The following is a 24,124-nucleotide window of genomic DNA, read 5'->3' as shown; positions in this document are numbered from 1 at the left end:
TGTCAACGCATCACGTTCTCCTTTCCCCCCTCTGGCCATAATATTGCGTTTCCGTTTGTGCGTTGCGCGTCAGTGTATTGGCTATACTGCTTTATGCGAAGAGAATTGATCACAGTCTCATTACGCCTGAGGGACTCATGGGTGCGCTTAAGTTTGGATCAAAAGCTGAGGAGGAATTCATTAGTTTCTTCGTCTAGTGCCTCAAACGCGCGGGCACGCACAGACAGCACTGACGTCACAGAGGTGCTTCTTAAAACCTAAGAGCGCCTCGCGGAGATGTGTGGTTTGATCACACACATACGGGACCGTAACGCGAGCTTGACACAGCGCTAGTTACTGCTCATCCAGGAAGTAACTTTTTCACCGGTTTGGCGCGTAAAGAAAACGCGTGCGTAATGTGGTGCTTTGAACTTCAGCGTTCTGGCTTCAACCTTCTGTGAGCGTTGGATGCTGCTGGAAGTGGCAGCGGGTCTGCGCTCCTGCCTTAGCCTTTGGCGTGATCTGAAGTATGGCTTACTCTCAGCTGGGATATTCTTACGCCACGGCACCACAGGTAGGTTACAATTAACAATATATGAGATTATTATGAATGATCATACATCATATTATCAGATGGACTAACTGTTTTCCTGCTTTATTTGATTAAAACTTGAAGTAAAGTCAGTCATTAGAAGCAACTAACGAACTTTACTTTGAACCTCTGACGCATGCAACATTATTTGATTTAATGCAAAGCTGTACATTATTTTTGAGAGAATGTGTTTTGATATTTAAATGTAGAATTATACATTTGGGATGAAAACTTCTGCGAAAATTACGCAATTGTCGTTCAGCACTTTTTTTTTGTTTTGTTTTTTTGACACTTATCTTTCTCTAGTTTCTGATGGCGTCTAGTCCTCTGAGCGCATGTTTGGAGTCAGCCACGCCCCCGTCCCACGCACTGCTCTCCTCGGGTCACCAGTTTACACCCGGGACTGGAATAGGAGTTTACAGCGGGACCTACCCCAAGAGCCAGGGTTACTACAGCAGCTGCCCCGGTGACGCGACAGCGCTCTACTCCAGAGTAAGCTCCACGCATCCCCCTTTGCACTTCAGTACATTGAGTGTTTCCTCATGTTGCCATAGGAGATCATCGAGTGTGTTTTGTGTGTTTCAGGGTGCTTCCGAGCCTAAGGATGGAGCCTCTGTCCACGTAAGCTCTTCTCAGACACCGGCCTACTACCCTTATGAGTACACGTTTGGACAGTACTCTTATGACAGATATGGGTATGTCAGTGTCATCTTTATCTTGTGCTAAATACAACTTTCATAGGTGTTATGTTTGAATAAATTAAGTATTCAAATACAAATTTGGGAGTTCTGAAAATAACAGCTAGGCCTATATGTTTTATCACAAGCTATCTGTTTTCATTTATTGAAAAAAATGACATTCCAAAGAGTAAAATGATTATACTTTAGAATGGTCAGAGGTTCATGTGGCAGATCTGAGCTGACAGTTGTTCCTCTGGTGTCAGGTACAGTGGCTCTGACGGGGCGGCACGGAGGAAGAACGCCACCAGGGAGACCACCAGCACTCTGAAGGCCTGGTTACAGGAGCACCAGAAGAACCCCTATCCCACCAAAGGAGAGAAGATCATGTTAGCCATCATCACCAGGATGACCCTCACACAGGTAAGGTTTTTTTTTTTTTTTTTGCCATTGTAGTGACATTTGTTGTATCAATCTGACCCTTCCTTCAGTGCAGTATGGGACAGTGGGTAACTGCAGTGCATTGCCTGTTAGGAAGTATAGAGACTTGTGCCTGTGATGTTTTTTTTCTTCTTATGTTCACCATTTCGCCCCCTTGTTCATTCCCAAAGGTGTCCACATGGTTCGCCAATGCTCGCAGGAGGCTGAAGAAGGAGAACAAAGTCACATGGTCACCTCGCGCCGGAAAGGCTTCAGACGACAGAGGCTGCGATGACAGTGATGAGGCAGAGAAGCCCCTCAAGTGTGATCGTGACTCGTCCGGTAAATTTGACATTTGGCATAATATTCATTTCGCATTCAATAGATTACACTGTGGATTTTTTTTTTTCTTCTACAAACTTGAAAGCTCTACTTGCGACCTCATGCTATATGCTGTTTGTGTGGAGTATGCAATAGATTGTAGCTAATATGAGTTGTCTTTCGGGGCTATTTGTTCCAAGACATATTCGGAAAGGTCAGTCCAGTCCATGAACCCTCATTAAAACCGTTTTTTCTCTGTCACGGCTGAAGAGTTGACTCAAAATGCCTATACGTTTTGAAGATAAATTATAATAGCAAGTCATTGTTTGATTGTGCCTCTGTGATTGCCCCTTTCAGAGCAGCAGTGTGGTGACCTGCAGAGCGACCTGGAGGATTTTGACCTGCTTGAATCGGATGCCTCCGACTCAGAACCGAAGCCCCCGTTTCTCCCCGAGGACCCAGACTCCACCCCTGTTTTTCACGGCACAGATCCCCAGGAGCAGAGACTATCCCCAGACTGTCACAAACTCACCCCTGTCCCATCACGAGTCGACTTCTACCCCAGTCCAGGACCCCGGAGCAACAGCGCCAAGCCCAAAATCTGGTCCATCGCCCACACGGCCGTCCCGCTGGAGGAGCAGCTTCAGCCGGAGTACCCCTCCTGTATGCTGTCCAGCGCGGGCTCCCCCTCTGAAAACTACCCCCCCAGCATGGCTCTGTCAAACGCAGAGCGGCAGCAGGAGTCCCCCGTGGCCACGCTCAGAGAGTGGGTGGATGGAGTTTTTCATAGTCCTTCTTTCCACCAAGCCAGGTCTGCTGGAGCATGGCAGGGACTGTCTGAAAACATGACAGACAATAACAGGACACCCGGACCACTGTGAACTAACGAGTCTTCATTTACGGGGGAGTCGGAACAAATCTGAGCTTCCCAAAAGAGTCAAACCCCTCTACCAACAGATTCAACTACTGGGACATTTGTTTATTTATTTCCCTTGAGATGTGTAATGACATTATAATAATATATACTAATATTGTATAATAACAATTAACTATTTTCAGTGATATTCTAATTAAATGAGAAGCCACTGTGAGCCACTCATAACAAAACAGGATCCCCTTTTGTTTTGCAAACTATCAAACATTCTGTATTTTTTTTTTTTTTCAAGAATATTCATTTATAAACATTTATTAAAACATATTTTTTATTCATAAAAAAATAGATTATTTATTTAATTTAATCGTAGACAGGAAATAACACCGATTGCATGTAACAAAAGCTATTTGGACGATACGAAGTTCAGTGGTTTGCGCTGAGCATGGAAGATGTTTTTGAACCACACTTTGCATACATTTCCTGTGTACGGAGAATATAGCTATGTAAATTGCACTCAATGAAAGAATGTGTCGGTGAGTTCCCCTATAGGTCCACTGTGACCCGATTCTCCAGCCACCCATTGCACTATAACATTGTACTGGGCCGTATGAGGAATAAACATTTGGTAGTCTGCAAAAGGTAACATTTATTTGTTCATTAGTATTCAAGGACTACTGGAATTTCTTTTTTTTTTTTGCTGTTGACTGCAAGATCCACATGACATTTGGGTCTCTTTTACACTGTTTGCAGAGCCTTCTACCTGCCTCATATCTGTGAAGTCTGTGCTGATAACTCCTATCAGCACAGACTTTAACTTCTCACACCTGAAGAAGAAGAAGTATTGTTCACTTGCACTATTCCCTGCACATACACACATGAGTCACTCAATAAAAGCTGTATCCTGGTAAATCACTTGTATGCTGGTAAATCAATGGTATGACAAGGTTTTTGTCATACAAAAGGTGTATAATTATTCATACATATTTCCTGCGGCTGATTAATAAGATAACACAAGGGACAAAGTAAGGTATTGTTGAAAATGATACAATACACAATACAACAGAAAAACTCTTCTGTTCGGAAATATACAGTGTTTATCAATCCCCCAAATTGTTGTTAAAATGTTTTTTTGGTAGAATTGTGGTAAATTCCATGAACATAAATTGAATCTGATTCTTGATTCTGATTCTTACTTTGAAACCATGCTGGGCTGCTGTGTCAATCTGTTCATTGTCAGAAATTGTCAGTTTGAATAATCATTTGCTTTATTTGTTTTTATTGGAAGTTAATGGAGCTGATTTCTTCTAATCGCCGCCGATCCTGTGGAGATGGGATGCACCTCAGCTGTCTTTGATTGTGTGCGTGGGCGGGGGCCGGGGGGCAGTAAAAGGGAAGTGGGTGCTATTGAGCCGTGACTAATTGAAACACACAGAGGAGGGCGCTGCTAAATTGTTAAATCGATGCCACTTCCACGTTGGCTCCGGATATAGCTGCAATCAGCGATGCGTCTCTTTTCATTAGACCACTTCAGAGCGTGTCGACCTGGGACCCAAAACCAAACATTCAATTCCACTGGAAAAACTCCTCCGGTGTGTCATCCGCCAGATTCGTATCCACTCCGCTGACTCTCCATGAATAAACAGTCCAAAGTGACAGCTGTCATTAGGCACTTTTATGAAATTGTTTTCAGTTATTAGCCTGACTATTTAGCTCATCCCAACAGTATGACCACAAAGGCACAACCCCCCCCCCCCCAACCCTGCCTTCCTGCTCCTGTTTTTTGATTTAGGAACAATGATAAAGTATTTATCAGAACAGAGGAGGGATCTGCCCAGGCTTTGTATAGAATTAACCATTTCACTGTAAATAATTCAAAAAGAATTCAAGCGAGGATTTCATTGTGTTTCTGCCTCATAAATAAGTCAGACCTGAGTTGATAAATAATGACATGTGACTTCTTATTTCAGTGAAGTTTTGCTCTGGCCCGGTCACAACGGGACAGGCAGGAGAGTCTTATGGAAGGCTCCAGCCTGGAAAGGTTCTTTTTATGGAACAGTTATAGCCTACCGTGTAAAAGAAAGACATTTGGGTCATTCTGACTGAAAAGAAGTTCTAGTGATGCAAAGAGAAAGTAGCGTTAATGATTAGGAAGTTAACAGTCTCAAAGTTTGCATGTTCTCTCCGTGTCTGCACCAGTTTCATCTGAAAGCACCAGTTTCCTCAACACACAAAAAACTCCTGACAATCTCAATGGGATATTATTGATTCAGTCAAAGTCATAAAAACAATTATTACGTCAATGTAAAAATTGGTGACAGCCCCTGACAGCCCCTCTACTTACTATTACTTGCACATTATCCTGTTCTCCGATTGCACATTTTCCTACTGTTTGCACCCCCTGTGTTCTCGAGAGCTGATGTAACAAGTTTCTCCATTGTGAGATCAATAAAGTCCTATTGTTTAAAGGAACAGGCCACTGTTTTTCCATACTGAGATATGTTCTTCTTCTTCCTGAGCTCAGACAAGTTGATACATACCTCTCTGCTCTTCACCCCATTTGGAGCCATAGGAATACATTGGGAGAGGCCAAATGCTAACAACACCTTTGATTTTTTTGCGTGACTGAGGGCACACAGTTCTTCCATACTGTGATATGTTCTTACCTGAGCTTAGACGAGTTGATACGTACCTGTCTGGTCTTTGTGCGTGCCCGTGGAAGAGCGTGGTAGCTTCCAACTTCACCCCTGGTTTGGAGCTATAGGAATACATTGGGAGAGGCCAAATGTTAACAACATCATTGGTCGGTTTGCGTGTCTGAGTGCACGCACAGAGACCAGACAGGTACGTATCAACTCGTCTAAGCTCAGGCAAGAACATATCTCAGTATGGAAAAACGGTTGCCTGTTCCTTTAAGCATGTTTCAGGTTGATATGACAAACAGGAACCCTCGGAAGAAACACAACAAATTCACACTGTGAGGCAAGAATACTGTGCACCTTATCCACAGGGCTGGAACCCCAGGGCCTACAAAAAATAAATAAAAAATTCTCCATTTAGGGAACTTTAGGAGCTCCGTAGTTTTCTGTTTGGAAACACACCTCTGTGAGTGAGCATGAAAAGAGTAAAATTCATAGACTGGCTATGGTCACTCACATGAATGAGTCAGCCGAACGCATAGTGGTGGATTCTGAGCTGAAAAGACAATTCTGCCAATATTTAAGTGTAAGTGATTATTCTATTTATTAAAGGTCATAAACAGCATAAGTAAGTGCTGATCTGTTTGTCAATGATGAAACATATGTAAGCCATCTCGGGTTAGAGGCGGAGGGGGGGTGGCTATTTCATGGTGAGCCCAGGGGCCTATGGGTAGGTTAAGTCGGCCCTGATTCCCAAGCAATACTGTCTTCAAGTGCACTGTGCAGTAATGAAACAGAGTGACGAATATAACATCAAGAAGAGTTTTGAGATGAATAGCATTACATCCATATCATTACTAATACGGTGGCTGCTGGTGAAGAGAAACTTATATTTAGCATGAAAAATGGAATCCCTTTGTGTACTGCAACGGCCAGGCAACAACTAACTCTTTTCATGTTAGGTCATTTAGAAATCTAATTATTTCTTAGCTTGATCATTTAAGTTTACTTATTTAAGTATACTTAAAAATCCATATTGGATGCATACCATTTTTATATTCTTGTCAATCACGTCTCTTTCACACTTTTCTTCCTGCTCCACTGACCTCACTCCCTCTCCCTCCTCGCGCTCATATCTGTGTCCTCATTTCTTCATCCAACCCCCCCACCCCTAGCCCAGCTCACCCTAGTGCTCGTGTCTCACCTCACCTATACTCTCCAACAAGTGGGCTGCCGACACGAAGGTCTGCTCCCTGGGCCATATAATGTGATTAAGGCTTGAGGTCCCCATAGCCGCTGTACTGTCTTGCCCCTCAAGCTGCACTTATGAGCCCTTATGGGAGAAAAATCTAAATGTTCTCTTCCCACACTATTAAACACGGCCCTCTACTGTACATTCCACAGTTTTGGATGATCCAGGCAAAGGATTAAAAACACAATCACATTTCAACTCAAGGACAATTTTGTGTGCCTCCATCTATATAGCCCACTTGAACTGGGAATGTGCACGCAGGAAGTATTGACAAGTTGAATCCCAGCCCGCCGCACCTCTGTCTGACACCTATTTCCTTTCAGCACTGTCTGCATAGCAGCATACGCACACCAGTCTCTTGCGTCTCCTCACACTCACTTTGGGTTTCCGCCTCTATCAAAGCCCTGAGTGTAAAGTTAGTCTGAAACCCCTCCACCCACCCCCAAACTGTCACATGCCACCTTTCCGATTTTTATTTTATTTTATTTTTTTAACCCCTAAGGAGCTCCAAGTCATTATTTCCATGGTAAAGGTCACCCACCCTCTCACCTGACTCCCGAGTTGAGCTGAGCACAGTTGCCCGGAGACAATGGCCAAATGGCAGTGCGGTCCTTCATATAGTATAGCCTTCTTTATATCGTGGGGGTTGATGCTTAAAGGAGGGCTGGCTATGTCTAAGAAGTCCAGGTAATTGGCTGCAGGGAGCTCCATAATGAGCCACGGGCATGGTAATATGTGACACATCTTAAAAGGAGAAATGTTTTAATAGGGCAATTACAGCATCCTGGAGTGTGTTTTTGGGGATAAGAGTGAGTGATTGCGGTGGAGAGGGCAGCGTTCAGTGCCATTTAAATTTATTATCTGCAGAGAATGAGAGGCGAGAAGATTCCGAGGAAGATCATATAGTCATGTGATTCTTTATGGATGAAAGTGGTCACTATAATATAGGGCCATTCAGGGACACAACTCCATAATACTCAACATTTAAATTACATAACTGACTGAGGCCTTTATATAGATTGTAGTTTTATTCAGTGTTGGGCAAGTTACTTAAACAAATTAATATATTCTATATTAGTGATTAGACAGCTTTAAAAATGTAATAGCCTATGTTTGTATTACATATTACTGTTTCAAAAATGCAGTTGAGTTACATACTTTGAGTTACTTTTCGCAAAATATAAACTGAAAATATTAATAATGCCACCGGGCAAAAGTGCAATCAGAGATTTCCGCTTTCCCCCATTCTCTCGTGTTTTGTTTTGATGACATTAACTACAGACTACAGATCTTATACACCAGTGTCCAACTTGATTTGTTGTGCTGCATTTCATTTTGGGGGAGTTTAGCATTTTTTCGTTCATATATTTAAATGCCCTTGTAACTCAAGTTACTTGAAATGTAGTGACTAGTCCAGTATTTTGTGTAAGCAATGTTATATTCCTAAGTTACTGAAAAAATAAATGTATTTTTGTAACTGGTTACTTTTGTAATACATTACCCCCAACACTGGTTTTATTGACTCACAACTGGATAAATGGGCAGAAAGAGGGCATATGTCAGGTTTTTGTGTTTTTGCAATAGGATGGTGGTAGTGAAATAATAAGCATTAAAAAAAGACAAACCAGAGAAAATCTGTTAACCGTGTACATTTCTCAAATATTTCGTACTTCTGACATTGAATTTGATGTATTTTCAATTGAAACGAGCATATTTAAGTGAAAATAAGCCAAAGATCAAAATACAGTAGCCTATCCAAACTAATATAATTAAAGCAGATTTTAAACATTTTGCACCAACATTTTACAGAAGGGGGTCCCCGAGTTGATCTAGGGAAATCGGTTGGCTAACTTGTCACATGTACTATAGTCAATTTAATGAGTTTGGTGTATAGCCACAGAGAGCTAAGCGATGCAAAAAAACATGGAGCCCATTTATTTCATCGTGTTTGTTTCATTTAATGCAACACACATCTTGTCACTTAAGGTTGAGTTGCCTTTATCATACTTGACATGATATAATTTAAAGATAAACAGTGACACTGACATTCCCTACCTGATGTTTAGGTTTTATACCAGGGAGATTCACGTTGTGTGCATTACTGAAACTGCTCTACTCCTGTGCAGACACCCGCAGTGTTGTTTAATTCAGCACAGTTCACATGCTCACTTACATCTGAAGATTTGGCCCTTGGCGATGCCTCCAACTCAACCCACCACCAGCTCACACTCGAAGCAACCACATGAGCGGACAGTCAATTCAACCCTGACACTGACCAGGTGGTTTCCTAACAATGCACCTCTCTCCCCTTCAATCACCCAGAATGCTCTGACTATAGATGAGGTTAACTACAGCACTTTCGCGAGTCACCCGGCCCAATTATATCAGGCTGACTAGTCTCCTCCACCTGAGCGCTGTGGTGTGGAAAACGCAGTTCCACTGTCCGCACCACTGGGGACAGAACAGGCTAGTGCTGTCTGGATCCTGAACCGAGAACGGGCCAATTTGGCATGCAGAGGTCTATGGAGAATAGGGCTGATGAAATATATATATGATCTTCAAACATGTATTGTTCCGCACTGCTGTGTCTTATCAGGCCGCTCCCAGCTGATGTACTCCAGGCTTGGCAGAGCGAGACTCTACAGCGCAGTGTCGAGGGAGGGTACAAGGAATGCTAAGGTGCTTCTCACATAACAGCACTAGGCAAGGCATGTCAAGACTACTTCCTTCAAAACTTTAGAGCACCCACATTTCTTAAGGGTTTAACAAATAGACATAAAGGACCAAAATTTGAAAGATACCAGGAGTGAATGAAAACTATGGTATTTTTAACTAAACCAATGATGGTGTGAATACAACCAAAAACCTTTCAAGTATCAATTAAATGGCTTTTGTGTACACTGAAACAAGTTTATGTTTTGGAATATGGGGACCTCTGCCTGTCATAAAGGGTACTGCCAAAATAAATACCATTGAACTATTATAGCCATGCTATGTCTGTTTCTTTAAAGAGGTTTCTGTAAAAATGCCAAGGGATGTCAGACAAGATATAATTTATTCATCAGTTCAGTAATTCACACACACAAAAAAGATACAGCTAAATGTGTTAATGATGATGCTTCTGCTTGAACTGCAAGCCGCAGTATCCACATGTGCCCACTTTTGTGTCCTTATCCTGCAGGGACAAGACAGAAGAGTGAAAACTAAACTATTCACGCAACCACAAAAAACACACACACTTAGGAATGAAAACAAAAACAGAATTACGACCGTTATCATATCAGAGTTGTACCAGATTTATGTAGACTTTGGGATGCCCCAGGGCGCCACCACCTCCGTCACAGGACACCGCTCTGCTCTCAATGTGGGTGACTGGCTCCTCAGCGACCAAATTAATGGCAAAGCTCTTATTAACCTAAACACATCAAATGTTTAGTTTAAGTGCACAAATTTATTTGAGCAATCTTATCAATAATTATTATTATGATGATTATTATTATTTACAACCCGTATTGCACTTTAGGCCTATACGCATGTATTTCCAAGTTTCTCAAAGCACGTACACTGCAGTCATTATTTAACACATATTCTTAATCCTATATTTTATTGTATTTTTGTGTGCCTGACAAAAACATGCCGCAATCCTACACTGATGAGTTCACATTAGATTTTAAAAGTACCGCTTTAATTGCTCATACCTCCTTTTGCCTTCCGACAAACCTAGCTCTTCTGGGATCTTTTTCGTCAAATACCTGAGAGAGGAGAAACAAGAGGGTTAGTTGTGCTGCACCAGCGTTAGCTTCGCTAGCACAGGGACATTCGGTGCAGTCGGTGCAGGATGGTTTAGTAACCTCACCTGTCCGGTGTGAGTGATCGCCTCTCCGGTGCTGGAAACCTCTAAACTGTAGCGGCGAGCAGACACAGCGCTCAGCCGCAACGGCGAGGCCAGTACCTTTACATTTTTACTGAAGGACAGAAGTCTGCCCACAGAGGACGCCATGATGAAAACAACAACTAGCTTTCCCAGAATCCCTTGCGGTTAGCGGTTCTTAAAATTTTCCCTGGATTTAGATCTTATTTGGCAATTCGTTTCCACACAATGGCAATACTATCCCGCATAATGATAATACTTTTTTTCCCCCCACTGAATACCGAACATGTATGAATGGACTTAGGCAGACTGGAGCACATGGATGTTTCTCATAAATAATAGCTACAAATCGCCTGGCAGTCAGTACCGTGGGTTTACAACCCGGAAGTCTCTTCCTGTTTTTTCTTTTTTTAGTTCCCGTGTGTCCTCGCTTCGATGACCGTTTGATCGAGCTGCGTTTCTGGTTCTTGTTTGGTTTGGCTGAAACATTAGGAGGTTAGAGCTAACGCATCAGGTCAGTAAATAATATTTTGTGTGAAAGTTTAATATCCTCCTACCCTTTTGGCTAAAATCCTGTCTACTGGGTCCGCATATGTTATGCTAGCTAAGCTAATCTCCAACATGTACACATTCTTTTTTCTATTAGTGCTATGTACTATGTATGTAATTCTCTGCATAATGCATCTAAAAGTTAGCTTCTATGGCTGTCGTTCTGTGCATGCTATAAAACTCCCATACGATTAGCTTTACTCATTTGTTTTTGTAAGGTCACATGAGCCTCCTATAGTACCGTAGTAGACGAATGTTCTGAAACTGTCATTTGTATTGAGTTGTTCAGTGTTAAAGGGAGAGGTGAAACGTCACAAACAATCCAGCACTTATGACGACTTTGAAATCTGTCTGTCACAACGAATATTTCAACAAAAACTTCCAATTTTGTTTTTCCTAAGAGGAAGCTTCTGTAAAGATGTATTGACATGTGCAAATGATGTATATGTTTTCATCCACAGAACTGTAAGGATGGCGTTAGTGATCCTTAAGCACTTGGCCTCTTCGTTGACTCGCCAAGTCGTCCATATCAATAGGTTCTCTATGAGGTTCACCTCATCAGCAGCCACTTCATACAGTTGTCTCAGGATCCTCTCGGCAGCTCCCAGCTCACTGCCTTGGACTTCAACAACAAGAATACACACGATGCAACCTCACCCATCTTTGCTGGGACAGTGTCAGGCTCTTTCCTGTATCCAGCCCACTGCAGGCATGAAGACAAAATCTGCCCTGAAGCGCCGCTGTAAAGATTGTTTTTTTGTGCGACGCAGAGGACATTTGTTTGTATTCTGCAAGACACATCCAAGACATAAACAGAGACAAGGCTGAACTGTGGCCAAATGTGTGAATTTACAGTTAACGTTGTAAATCAGTTAATGTAATAAACAAATCCATTAGTAATATACCTATAGTGGTGTTTGTTTTTTATGATCCTTATCCAACAAACAAAATTATAACCAGTTCCTTATTTATTTTGGGGTATTTAGAATACAGAGCATTTTAAACTCAAAGTGAGTTTCATGCTCATAAGAAAAAGAAAGAAAAGATCAAAACAGTGAGGAAAAAGTTTAGTTTCATGTCATTCTCCTGCAGGTGCACTTTTATTATTTCCAATTCAAGTTTATTTGTATAGAGTTTATTTGTAATTAAAACGACTACCGTTAACCAAAGTGCTTCGCGATAACATGTCACAAGAGGTGCGTTTTCAGCCGGGACTTGAACTGTTCTACAGACTGAGAGGACCTGACAGACAAAGGATTGTTCCATAGTCGAGGTGCTGCCACAGAGAAGGCTCTAGCACCTCTCATTGTGTCCTTGGGCAAGACACGTCACCCACCTTGCCTCCAGTGTCTGTGTACATGGGCGTATGAATGAGAGTGTGAATGCGTGAGTGGTTCCTTGCAGGCGGTGGAAAAGCAATATAGTTGAGATGATGGGGTATTTGCAAAGGGCTTTTTTGCATTCCTTATTGTTAGCAGTAAATTCAGTCTGTAAAAGGCGGTGTAACCAGTGTACATGTTTTTAATCAAAGCGTTTATACATGAACATTGAGCAATCTGTAGACAATTTCAACGTAGTAATCTCCCTAACACTGACTATAACCTAAGCTACAGAATAAACAGCTGCCGGAAAAATCTCCTGGCCCTGAAAATAATGTGTTCGACCACAAGAGAGCAGCATTTACCTTTGGGATCAGTGTTGTTTTTTCCGAAGATGACTAAATATAGGCTCATGAGTAGTAAAACGCCAATAAGTGATACAATTCATTTTTAGAACATTAGGCTATCGGGATTCAGCACGTTCAAACGTAAAGCAATAAATGTAGACGCTTTTGTTTTGATACCAGATGCCGGAACTTTCTACCATATCAGTTGCGGGCTTTCTGCCTGCCTGCCTGCGCCCTCACTCACCCTGGCGGTGCTGGGAAACCGGCATATGGGAACTCTCTTACGCACAGAGGATGAACTGAGCGCTCGTCCACATAAAGCAAAAACAAAGCCGCAACATATTTTGTTTTCTTTATTTTTTCTGCAACAATGAAGTCATCAAACAGCCGCCCGTCGAGATTTCACAAGAATCCATTCCTCCACGAGCTGAACTTTACCATAGCGCAGAAAATACAGGTAAGAAGAGAGAAATCAACCTAATCTGTTGAAATGACTTGAGAAGTTAAGCATGTTTACTTTTTGTCGAATCCATTTCACAAGTACACTTTTGACAGTCAAATCTGTATTATTTCGTTTTCTGGCGGACTTAATTGCCTACAATTCCAGGTAGGTTTGTAGTACTCTTCCTTATGTTGGTGTCGTGTGATGTTGAGATTATCTACCATTTGCATGGATCTTGAATTGGACAAATTTGCAGATCATTTGCGTTGGATTTGTAGATACGAGGTTCCTGCACGACAATGAACTCATGAATACTTTTGTGTTTCCCCCACAAATAGGCCTATAATACAGTAGGCTATATTATGAACTTTACTTTTATTTCTCATTTATAATGCAAATTAATAGGTGCTTGTTCTTAACCTCTTACCACCCGCCTTAACCGAGTGCATTTTCTCCTGTTCAGCTTTACCCAAATCTAAAAACTTCTGGACTTGAGCTTACAGCATCTAGGCCAGCCTCATTTGAAAGACATTTTAGACAAACTGACTTCAACAGATTTTTTTGGGGCGTTTTTGTTTTCTATTGTGTTGTCATCTTAATTTGCTTGTTTTGGTCGCTATTTTGACCCTTTATTCAGGACAGTTTTAAATTTGGGTAAAGCCAAAGTGGAGAAAATGTACCGGGTTAAGCTCAGAAAGAACACACCACACTTTTCTACACACAAGCACTTTCCTAGTTTATGGTGTTTACTGTTGGTTTCATCATAGGGGATGCAATCGCATTAAAAAAAGGAGAAAAATAAATAAATGTATTTATTATTTTTGACATATTCAGATAGCTAATATAACATTCAAACTATTTTCATAGAGACATTGGCCGATTAAGTGCTCATGGACGTAAGTGTGAAAGATTGTGAAACTCACCAACATGGTTAAAGGCCAAATGGCTCTTTAACATTTCTGTCGTTATACCTTAAGGATTTGCTTACTGATAGTCATACTGCTTTCCCAATAAGCAGATAGGGTTAGGTTTGGGAGTGTCCACTGCAGTCTTTTCTACTCAATCGACTTACTCAATTGCAACAAGCCCCATTTATTTACATACGTATTGCATTAATAATCATAATACTAGACAAACAAGCCCTCCAGGCTCTTCTTTGAGCCTCTGTTATTACTCTGATGTTATCATCACTTGTGACCTTAAAGACAACTAATATAAAAAACAACGTTGAACGGAAATGTTCTAATTGCCAGTTTACTTTTTATTCTACCAGTTTCTAAACTCTAAATGTGGTCTATTAAAACATTGTTATTAAAATTGATGTATCGGCTATATAATATACATATGTTTTAAATGTTCTTCCTGCAGAAGTGATGTAGATTCAGACTAATATATTCTCGTCTCAAGTTCTCATGTTGTCTAGCTCTTAATTATCAGTGGCTGTTTACATTCTCTAGCTGTCTTGCTCAGATTTTCCGTTGTAGTTTGTAAACAGCTGAGCTGTGTGGCAGTGCCAGGTTGCATGCAGTTAACTCCACTACTATCAGGACTGAGGTGATAACTTAGTGAGTATTTCCCAGAATGCAGTGTGTTGTGTTCAGAAACATGACTTGCTTAAGCTAATCTATCATCATTATGCATTTGGCATGAGGCGAAATGAGAGTTTATGCCAAAATAGTCATGCCTTCCACATTCTGTTCGTGGATAGTATGATGTTTTCTCAAACAATGAAATCTATGTCTTCTAAATATTTCATCAGGTCTTAGATCATCCTTTATTTTGGATAAACTTTATTGTCATTATACAGTTGTACAACGAAATTGCATAGATCAGGTGTTGCGACTCTGCGCGCCAACCTGACCAGCATGAAGTATAAACCTATGCAGACACGGGGAGAACATGCAAACTCCACACAGAAAGGCTTTGGCCGAGGATCAAACCTGGGACCTTATTGCTGTAAGGCAAGAGCACTAACCACTCAGCCACTGTGCCGACCCACTGAATAGTAAAAGAAATCACTGGTGTTAGCCCTTCTCATTTTATGGTTTTATAAAACTGCACAAACTGTAGACACATGTTTCAAGGTTCACACATGTTTCCTAGAGCTTCAAATAATAAGGAAAAGGAATATTTTGCCAAACACAAACTTAATAGTAATTTGTTCAAATACTCTTTCTTACAGTAAGATATTAAATATAGTAGATAGTAAATATTACCCCAAAAAATGTCACATTTAATTTCATATTATTTGATTCTCCTGGTAGTTAATGCTGGGTATTGGTGCTCCGACCGCTTTCAAACCCCTGGTCATTGAAGGGAAATGCTGAAACTAGTTGTTGATGGTAGCCAGGCCTGATAACTGCCCCTTCTCCTCCCCCTCAGCTCATCCTCACACCACCTCCTGTGAAAATGTCACTGGATCCTCCCCAACGGATTCGTTAAGCCCAATGACTAGGCCCATGGGGGGTGTGGAAGTCACTCAGAGATGCCCGAGCATCATAAATCAGCCCTATCTTTTATTTATTTATTTATTTATTTATTTATATGGGACTACACTACAGTGAGCACCTTGGCTCCTCTACAAAGAGGAAGAGTAACGCATCCCGAGGGGGAGCTAATAAAGGTGGAGGCAAACTGAAGATGCAAGCAGGAGATTTGGTTGGGTGGACAGAGAGATGGAGGAGGACTCCTTGGGGAAGAGAGATCACTGATGAGAGGAGAGAGGGAGCTGATAAAAGTCGAGAATGAAGGATGAAGGGTAGAGCAGAGTTTGAAGGAAGAGGAGGAGTAGACTTCAAATATGTCTGGAATTTACACGAGCGATCGTGACCATAATGACCTCTTCGGTCACACACAACAACATCAGCTTTCTCATTACACAGTAAGAAAAGGGGGACGACAGTTTGGTCACATGACATGTTCACTCAGGAACAGGCAGATAATTAAGTTTACCTCAGGAAATTTGAGAGCTGCTGCTGACTATACCAAACTTTTTTTTTGTATCATGGGCCAGCAAGACAAGTAACTAAGTCAAAGTGTTAGTGAATAGACAAATGCAATGCATGCACACAAAAAGACACTGTTGGTATTAAGGCTTATATTATTTAAACCCATTTAATTACCCTCGAAAGAGCGGTGTCCATTGCACCATTGATTAATTTTGAAATCTGCTTTAATTCTCCTCAGGGTAGATGGTATTGCAAGGCAACTGCACATAGCCACAATAGCCTGGCTGCAGTGCAGCCGACCAACCTGGTCACATAGTGTTTCTGTGGAAAAGCATTGCATTCTTTCACTATTTGTACAAAGCTTGCAAATTATCAAGACAATTTGAAGTCATCAGAGTATCTTAACAGTACAGCATCTCATAAGAGGGTTACTGACCTTAGAGTTCTTAACCTAGCACTTTCTCCCATGTGGAAGCATAGTCAGACTTGAGCACACAATGTACTCATGCAATACTGAAGTTATTTTGTTTGAGTGGTAAAACAACTTCTACTGATCTAGATCTAGTTTTTCTTGAACTGCGTGAACATTTCAACAGCTCTCACATTTCTGAGGTTGCAATTCAGCATGCTTTGTTGTCAGAAGAAAAGGTACAAAGGACAGGGCAATAACAAGCGTGTTATGTTTTTGCTTCTCCATTTTCAGATAGGACTGATGTCTGTCACAGTCTTCCCAGTGCGGTTACTGCTTGTATGCTTTTTTATGCTGTTGGCTTGGCCCTTTGCCTTTGTGGCCCTTTTAGGGCGTTCTGAATTCATTGTTGAGCCTCAGACCTGGTGGAGGAGGTGAGGCTTGTCTATTTATTTGCTGTTTATTGCACATTGTTCAGAACCTCTATTAACAATTTTGTCTTTCAACAGAATTGTGGATGTTTGTCTGCGCGTGTTAATGCGTGCCATGTGGTTTTGTGGGGGCTTCCATTGGGTGAAAGTAAAAGGTGTAAAGGCAGACCCATCTGAAGCTCCCATCCTCACTGTAGCGCCTCACTCAGCTTACTTTGATGCCATCCCAGTTACCAATACCATGTGCTCCATTGTTACCAAACTGGAAAGCAAGAGCATTCCTGTGTGGGGAAGTAAGTTCAGGGCCTTTTCATGTAAATTGTGCATTGTGGGTATTTGTTCAGCAAATAAATCTCCCTTATCATCACAGCTTTGATGAGCTACATCAGGCCGGTGTTTGTATACCGCTCTGACCAGGACTCCAGAAAAAAAACAGTGGAGGAGATCAAACGCAGAGTCACATCTGGAGGGCAGTGGCCTCAGGCAAGTTATGAAAAGTGAAACATCCATACACCTGAGTGTGTGCATCCTCTGAGACTGCACAGCGTGTCATATTGTCTAAGATAGGGTATTTTCAAGCACTTTCACGTTTGAGCTTGTATTTACATATAGCTATTTGTTTGTTTTTTTCAGTTCATGATTTTCCCAGAGGGTACATGCACCAATAGGTCTGGCCTCGTCTTGTTCAAAGCCGGTACGTGTCATGTATGCAGTCTGTTTCCTGTCAAGCGCACCTGCTTCAATATCAGCCACATGCTTTGAATTATTTTTACCTAGATTATGCCATTTGTGCGAAAAAAAACAAAAAACGTTTTTAATATAGTAAGACGGGTCCTTAAAGCAGTACCAAGTAACATGCCCCTAGAGGCCATAAGCACCACTGCAGGTGTCATAGCATGTTGCGTTTTTTTAATCATTAATTGTTCGTGAGAGTAAAATACTACGCTGACAGAAAAGACAAAGGGAGAGAGGGATATTGTACATCCAATTACACAATGGAGATAATTTTTTTCACTCAAACTTGGCTGTAAATACTGTTTAAGTGGCGCTAGCGCGCAGTTAGCTTCGCCCGTTAGCCTGTTAGCTTCTTCTTCGCGATTCTATTAGTTTGTATTGTGGCTCCGACCCGTAGGCAGCGAAGTTGCAATTGTGGTGTTCTGGCCAGAGACACCAGGGGGAGATGAAAGACCCCCCAATCATCCCATTAACACTTGTATTACCCCCACGGGGACTATGAAAAGGATTTATTAAGGTAAACGAGTTACTTAGTACTGCTTTAAAAGTCACTATTATTATTATTATTATTACTTGAGTTACCGTTATACAGACTCATGTTCTGCTGTGTGTTTTTAACCACGTTGTTTTGCTCAAGGACAGACATATAAACATGTTTGCTGTCTGCTGGTCCAAATCCCAGCCCTGGAACAGATAGTTGTATAAACTACATTACGCTGTGGTGCATTGTTCCGCTGATAGTCTAGTCTAATCCTGTTTCTTCCAGTCTGTAATTCTGTCGTTTCCAGTAAGCCCAGCTAGTCAGTTCCTGTCTATGTGCAGTTCTATCTCACTGAACACCCAATGTGTGAATGTGTCCTCTGACTAGTAATGGGTGATATGGCCATAATATATCACAATTTTCTGCTCTAAATTTAATTCATTTTAATGTTTTTTGTGATATATATATATACATATATATATATATATATATATATATATATAACAAAACAAAACAAACTCAATATACACAGCAAATGAATGCTTTCCACTCCAGACCCTTTAATACAAAATTGCATTTTATTCCCCAAAGTCGGAGTTCCACTCAAAACAATGAGCTTGTTGTTTATTGGTTGAAAAGCAATACTGAAGGCATACATCTGAAAATGTACTTCTTGTCATGTCTCTGAATATAACCACTGTAATTTAAAGTGAAAATTGCAATTTTTTTGTGACCTTTAATTAACCATTTTTATTTGTATAGAGCAATAACAATAGATTTCCATTGTTGTCCTAGGCGCCTTTATCCCTGGTCTTCCCGTTCAACCAGTGATTCTGAGATACCCGAACCAGCTGGTAAAACTCTCTTTGTTTCCCGCACTTTAATCCACCCTGTGCATTATTGCCTCACTGTGTGATCTATGTTCAGTGACCACACAGTGAGCAGAACCTCCCCAAACACAGACGCAATAGTGTCTTTGCCCCTGACCACTGCCCGCCTTGTGTTGAATGACTTCATGTTTAGGCGGGGTGATATTTCATCCCTCATTTCTCAACCTCTCTCACTCACACACACCTACAGGTATCGTGTCTCCCATTCAGCACCTCTTCTGCCTCACTAATTAATTATGTAGTTCTTATTACTCGATTTTTCTGTTTCCCTTAAAAGCCACGGAACTGCACGGGGCCACTAGCTACCGATATTTCAATAGCCGTTAATTAGTTAAATTAGTTTAGTTTGTCGCCAGATTAGTAACTCTTGGAGTGGAATCAATTCATTTCCATCCAATCAGCCTGATTGTATAGTTAAATAGTTTCTCTCAATCCACTGGTGCTAAAAGACAATAGTTAACAGAGCAATATTAAATGCATATGTACACAATAGAGGGGAGAGTTCAGTTTCCTGACAGCCTGGTGGATGAAGATGTCCTTCAGTCAGTTGGGCCTGTCCCTTACCGAGATTCTGCAGTCTTTTCCCTGAGGCAGGACTGAAAAGACTGTGAGATGAGTGTAGTATTCCTGACAAAATCCTGTCAGCTCCGCCGCAAGAAAGTCAGGTAATTGAGCCCTGTCCAGATCATTGTTGAGTCAAAAATATACACAAGTGTCTTACACAGTCCACAGAGAAGATCTTACCATGGCCTTTACAGTAGTGACCGGAGGCTCGTGTGGATGATCTTGATCTGGCTCAGATATCTCCAATTTTTAAATATTTTCTGTCATGCTGCTTGTACAGTTGATCTGGAGCAAATGACATCCCAATCACTTTTCATGAAGCATTTTGTTTACATAAAGATTGTTTAGTTTTGGTAATTCAGGTCTGGCAAAAACTGTGCTCTCTAGTCCACAAAAAACATGTCAAACACCACAAAAAATCAAATAAGATTAATAAAAACACCACAATTTAGACGACAAAAAGAAATGCAAAATCGCCTTAGTTTTGGGAGAGAGAAGCTTCTGCATGTGAGTATGATACGACAACATCGCAAGTAACAATGTACAATTAATGTTTAATATTTCAGAAACATTCCCAATCAGTGTCCTGAGATACAGTACTAAGCACATCTGCAAACGTCAGTTTTTTATTTTTTACCATATATCTTACTTACTGTATACCTAGAAAACATTGCAATGGCTTTTACTAAACTGCCAATGAGTTGTTGGTAGTTTGGACAATGTCCATTCACACGTGCCACTCACTGCACAATTTTAGGTTATTGATATTGATAATGTATTATGCTTGTGATCCGATGAAAGATTTTATTTTGTCATGGTCAGGAGAGTGAATGCAAATAGACACAATGGGTTGATTAGCTGGGCACTTCACGTAAAGGTGCATTATGGAACTTTTTATGGGGAAAAAACATAAAACCTTTTATTAGTGCATTTTTTACCTTTAAATGACCCAGCGGCTGTTAGCATCGCACCTTTACCTTCCATTACAGTGGTGAGTGGCCTCTATCATGCTCTAGGATGAATTGTTTTTAGAGTTTCTGGTAGGTAGGTTTTCCCTGCTAACGGATCCTCAACAGAAAACGTACAAAACAATTGATTCTGGAGTGCTGTTGATGCCACCCTGTATGTATTTCTTTATTGCATAGAAAGTTCCATAGTTCCTTTAAGAGGTGGGTTGCTCGTTGCAGCTGTAAAGCATCAGGTGTAACATTATTTAAAAAAAACTGTTTTGATCAGTTATGTCTGCAGTGCTGCCAAGTGAAAAACATTATTCAGGTTTTTATGCCATACCATAAACATTTAAGTTCATTATATTTCACTACATACGTACATATGTCGTCCTCACATATTACATAACACTTAACTAGGCTGCTGTACTAGTCTGACTTCATTCTGAGGCACCTGTGCTCGACTTTTGTCCTGATGCTCTTGTCTCACCCACCCTTAGGATACCGTTACATGGACGTGGCAAGGTCCCGGAGGGTGAGCCTTTATCTACTGTACATTTTTGCATAACTCGTTCTACATACTGCTGCTGCTATTTGCTGTATTGAGTATGAGTGTATTGCTGTCAGTGCTTGCTTTACAGTTATACTTATCTCTTCATTACAATAGTACAACATGTTACAACTTACAGCTTTCTTTGCTTTGCAGGTTGAAGATCCTATGGCTTACACTTTGTCAAGTGCATAATTCATTGGAAATAGAGGTCAGATTTGGATTGGTGAATGTGTATGTTCCCTTTAATGAATGAATTTAAACTCATTTTTCTCAATTTGTGATCTTTACAGTATTTACCTGTGTACACACCATCAGAGGAAGAGAGACAAAACCCTGCTCTGTTTGCCAACAATGTCCGGAAGCTGATGGCAAAGTATTTATCATAAAACATACATGTAATAATAGAACACAAGACAATGTTTGGTTACACCTGTTCTTACAGAGCACTGGATGTGCCCCTAATAGACCTGTCCTTTGACGACCGTGACATCTGCCTTTCTAAAGGCCCACTTGGAATCTTCAACTTCAGCAGCCTGCTAGAGTTCAACCAGCTTGTATGCCGCCTGGGGTGAGTGTAGTACCCTGGACTAACTGGTTTGTGCAGGTCCATACAGTTCAGGTGTTAAAAACTGAGGAAATTAACCAACACTGACACCTTGTGGTGAAGAGAGTGAACACTGTATAAGTATAAAGAATAAGTCTCATCCAAATTTCTTCAGGACGTTCCCTCTTCTCTTTCTGACTGATCACACATCAATGTGTTGTGAAAAACTGTAATTTTTAGTAGGGCTGAAACAACTAACCGATTAATCGACGACTAATCGATTATTGAAATAGTCGACAACTATTTTAGTAATCGATTAATGATGAAGACCTACTTTGTTTTTATAATAAAGGTCTGTAGTGTTTTGTACATTGTAAATTTCATAAATATCCGTCTGTGTCTCATCCAATCAGAAAGCAGAATTAGCGCTAAGAGCCTCCAACAAGCTTTAAGTTTACTCCATCAACACATCCTCAAGCAGCGCCGCTTTAGTGTTATGGTATTAAAAAAAAGAACGAAAAATACAATTTTCCTACACCATTCACAGCCAAACGATTAATCGTAAAAAATGATCAATAGATTAATCGATTACAAAATAATCGTTAGTTGCTGCCCTCATTTTTAGTACAACTATTTTAACTTGAACTGTAGTTCTTTCTCTACATCTGTTTGTGGATGGAACAATATCAGTGCCACAAATTGCTGTACCTGTGTCTAATAAGGTTCATTATGTCTTCTGTTAATGCTGACAATATGTTCTAAGACAGGGGTCACCAACCTTATTTCAGCTGAGGGCTACTTTAAGAGCATTAAGTTGTTCGAGGGCTACCAGTTAAAAACAAATCCTAAAGACTTAAACGTACACTGTTCACTTATAGGATATTGACCCCATATTATATTAAAATAGCTTTATTTTTTAACTCATACCGAGTCACAAGAACCGAAATAACTGTAATTTTAAGAATTAGATTCAAGAAAATGAAGTGTTTTACACTTTAGAAAAAGTCCCAAGGGCTACTGGACATGCCCCAAAGGGCCCCTGGGTGCCCGCGGGCACCACGTTGGTGACCCCTGTTCTAAGACCTGTGTGTTATTTCATACCTGACAGTTTCGGCAATTGCTGCGGCCTTCCTGTTGAGATGTTGCTGTACCGTTGTTTATTTCCAGACAGAAAGCAGCCACCAACAGCTTCAGAATGGAAGAAGAGGCTACAAAAGCTCGTAAGCTGCAGGGAGAGCGGTTGAGTGTGGAGAGCTTTGCTCAGTGCCTTGGTCTTCCAGTGAGCGACACACTCAGACAGGTCCACAGCATGTTTGATCAGGTACATACACACATTGACACACAAAGAGTGTAAAAAAAAGAACTGACAAGCTTAAATTTTGAACCTTCACAGAATGAAGATGGGAACATCGACTACCGGCACTACGTCATTGCTCTGCTGACAGTGTGTCGACCAACAAAGACAAAGGAGAACCTCAAACTGGCTTTTAAGGTAACTTTTAAAGTAAAGTAAGTCATCCATGCTGTATGTATAGCTCTTAATTATTTTTACACAGATGTACGGGACTCAAGAGGATGGAAATGTATTAGAAGGTGATCTAGCCGCCATCTTGGAAATCATGCTTGGAGTGGAAGACATGTGCCTGTCTGGGCTATTCCTGTCACTGGAAGAAGACACAGGGAAGATCACATATGGTAAAACTTCCACATCACTGTCCAAACGCTACAGCACAAGCTTGAATATAAATAATAAGTTGGCTCTCTTCTTCAGATGAGTTCTGTCAGTTTATTGACCAACACCCAGACTTTGTAAGCGACTACATTCGGTTTAAAGACCACCCGCGCACATTGTGCTTTGGCCGTGCAAAAAACAGCAACGGCAGCGAACAAAAGAAAACAGACTAACAGCGACTGGAGCACACACAGTGCCTTCATACTGGGTCTGCAGGACTCAAAATTGTTCAGACCAAATCAAGATGTGTTAAATGTGCATTGCTCTTCAACTGATTATTTGTAACCTTTTGGAAACATGGCTTTTTAAAGGTTCTTATTTATATTATGTAAAAGATCTGATAAATGTATTTTTAATATTTCATATATAAATGTTCTAAACAATCATATTCAAATGTAGGTTTTGTAGAACAGCATTTTTGTATCTACCTCCCCAACGATGCTGGAAACATGTATGTATGTGAATGGCCTCAACATATATAGCACTTTTCTACCTTCATTAGGCCCAAAGCGCTTTACAGCAAGGAACCAGTCACCCATTCCCACACCAGTGTACGCAGACACTGGAGGCAAGTTGGGTGAAGTGTCTTGCCCAAGGACTCAACGACAGTG

General features: G+C 41.0%; 3 protein-coding genes across 3 annotated transcripts; 2 read left to right on the top strand and 1 right to left on the bottom strand.

The window, feature by feature from the left end:
• Positions 1 to 439: 439 nt before the first annotated feature.
• irx4b (iroquois homeobox 4b) lies at positions 440 to 3,023 on the top strand. The gene is made up of 6 exons (XM_079570780.1): positions 440 to 553; positions 878 to 1,063; positions 1,157 to 1,266; positions 1,515 to 1,671; positions 1,860 to 2,010; positions 2,347 to 3,023. The coding sequence occupies exons 1-6, from the start codon at positions 509 to 511 to the stop codon at positions 2,868 to 2,870; spliced, it is 1,173 nt and encodes a 390-aa protein (XP_079426906.1). The 5' UTR covers positions 440 to 508; the 3' UTR covers positions 2,871 to 3,023.
• A 6,764-nt stretch (positions 3,024 to 9,787) lies between these two features.
• ndufs6 (NADH:ubiquinone oxidoreductase subunit S6) lies at positions 9,788 to 10,789 on the bottom strand. Its single transcript, XM_079570721.1, has 4 exons — positions 10,608 to 10,789; positions 10,450 to 10,503; positions 10,044 to 10,166; positions 9,788 to 9,926 (listed from the first exon to the last, which is right to left on the bottom strand). Exons 1-4 carry the CDS (start codon positions 10,749 to 10,751, stop codon positions 9,858 to 9,860), a joined length of 390 nt encoding a protein of 129 aa, XP_079426847.1. The 5' UTR covers positions 10,752 to 10,789; the 3' UTR covers positions 9,788 to 9,857.
• Positions 10,790 to 14,169: 3,380 nt separating this feature from the next.
• Positions 14,170 to 23,726, top strand: LOC306973447 (lysophosphatidylcholine acyltransferase 1-like; the record flags this gene model as incomplete). The annotated part of the gene is made up of 14 exons (XM_079570370.1): positions 14,170 to 14,175; positions 16,931 to 17,070; positions 17,146 to 17,360; positions 17,438 to 17,550; positions 17,701 to 17,761; positions 19,079 to 19,137; positions 21,185 to 21,219; positions 21,391 to 21,445; positions 21,528 to 21,610; positions 21,680 to 21,805; positions 22,949 to 23,102; positions 23,175 to 23,273; positions 23,338 to 23,476; positions 23,553 to 23,726. 14 exons carry the CDS (start codon positions 14,170 to 14,172, stop codon positions 23,684 to 23,686), a joined length of 1,419 nt encoding a protein of 472 aa, XP_079426496.1. The 3' UTR covers positions 23,687 to 23,726.
• Positions 23,727 to 24,124: the final 398 nt, after the last annotated feature.

Source organism: Gobius niger (genome assembly GCF_951799975.1).
Source record: "Gobius niger genome assembly, chromosome: 14".
Classification (NCBI taxonomy): Eukaryota; Metazoa; Chordata; class Actinopteri; order Gobiiformes; family Gobiidae; genus Gobius; species Gobius niger.
The sequence above is the reverse complement of the archived record's forward strand: the minus strand, read 5'-3'. Positions and strand labels throughout refer to the sequence as shown.

Excerpts from the sequence above, each read along its gene's own strand:
- irx4b (XM_079570780.1), top strand. The coding sequence starts at position 509 with ATGGCTTACTCTCAGCTGGGATATTCTTACGCCACGGCACCACAG. Across the intron at positions 1,064-1,156 it reads CGACAGCGCTCTACTCCAGA|GGTGCTTCCGAGCCTAAGGA; the intron begins GTAAGCTCCACG and ends TGTGTGTTTCAG. Across the intron at positions 1,267-1,514 it reads TACTCTTATGACAGATATGG|GTACAGTGGCTCTGACGGGG; the intron begins GTATGTCAGTGT and ends CTCTGGTGTCAG.
- ndufs6 (XM_079570721.1), bottom strand. The coding sequence starts at position 10,751 with ATGGCGTCCTCTGTGGGCAGACTTCTGTCCTTCAGTAAAAATGTAAAG. Across the intron at positions 10,504-10,607 it reads CGATCACTCACACCGGACAG|GTATTTGACGAAAAAGATCC; the intron begins GTGAGGTTACTA and ends CTCCTCTCTCAG. Across the intron at positions 10,167-10,449 it reads TTGTCGGAAGGCAAAAGGAG|GTTAATAAGAGCTTTGCCAT; the intron begins GTATGAGCAATT and ends TGATGTGTTTAG.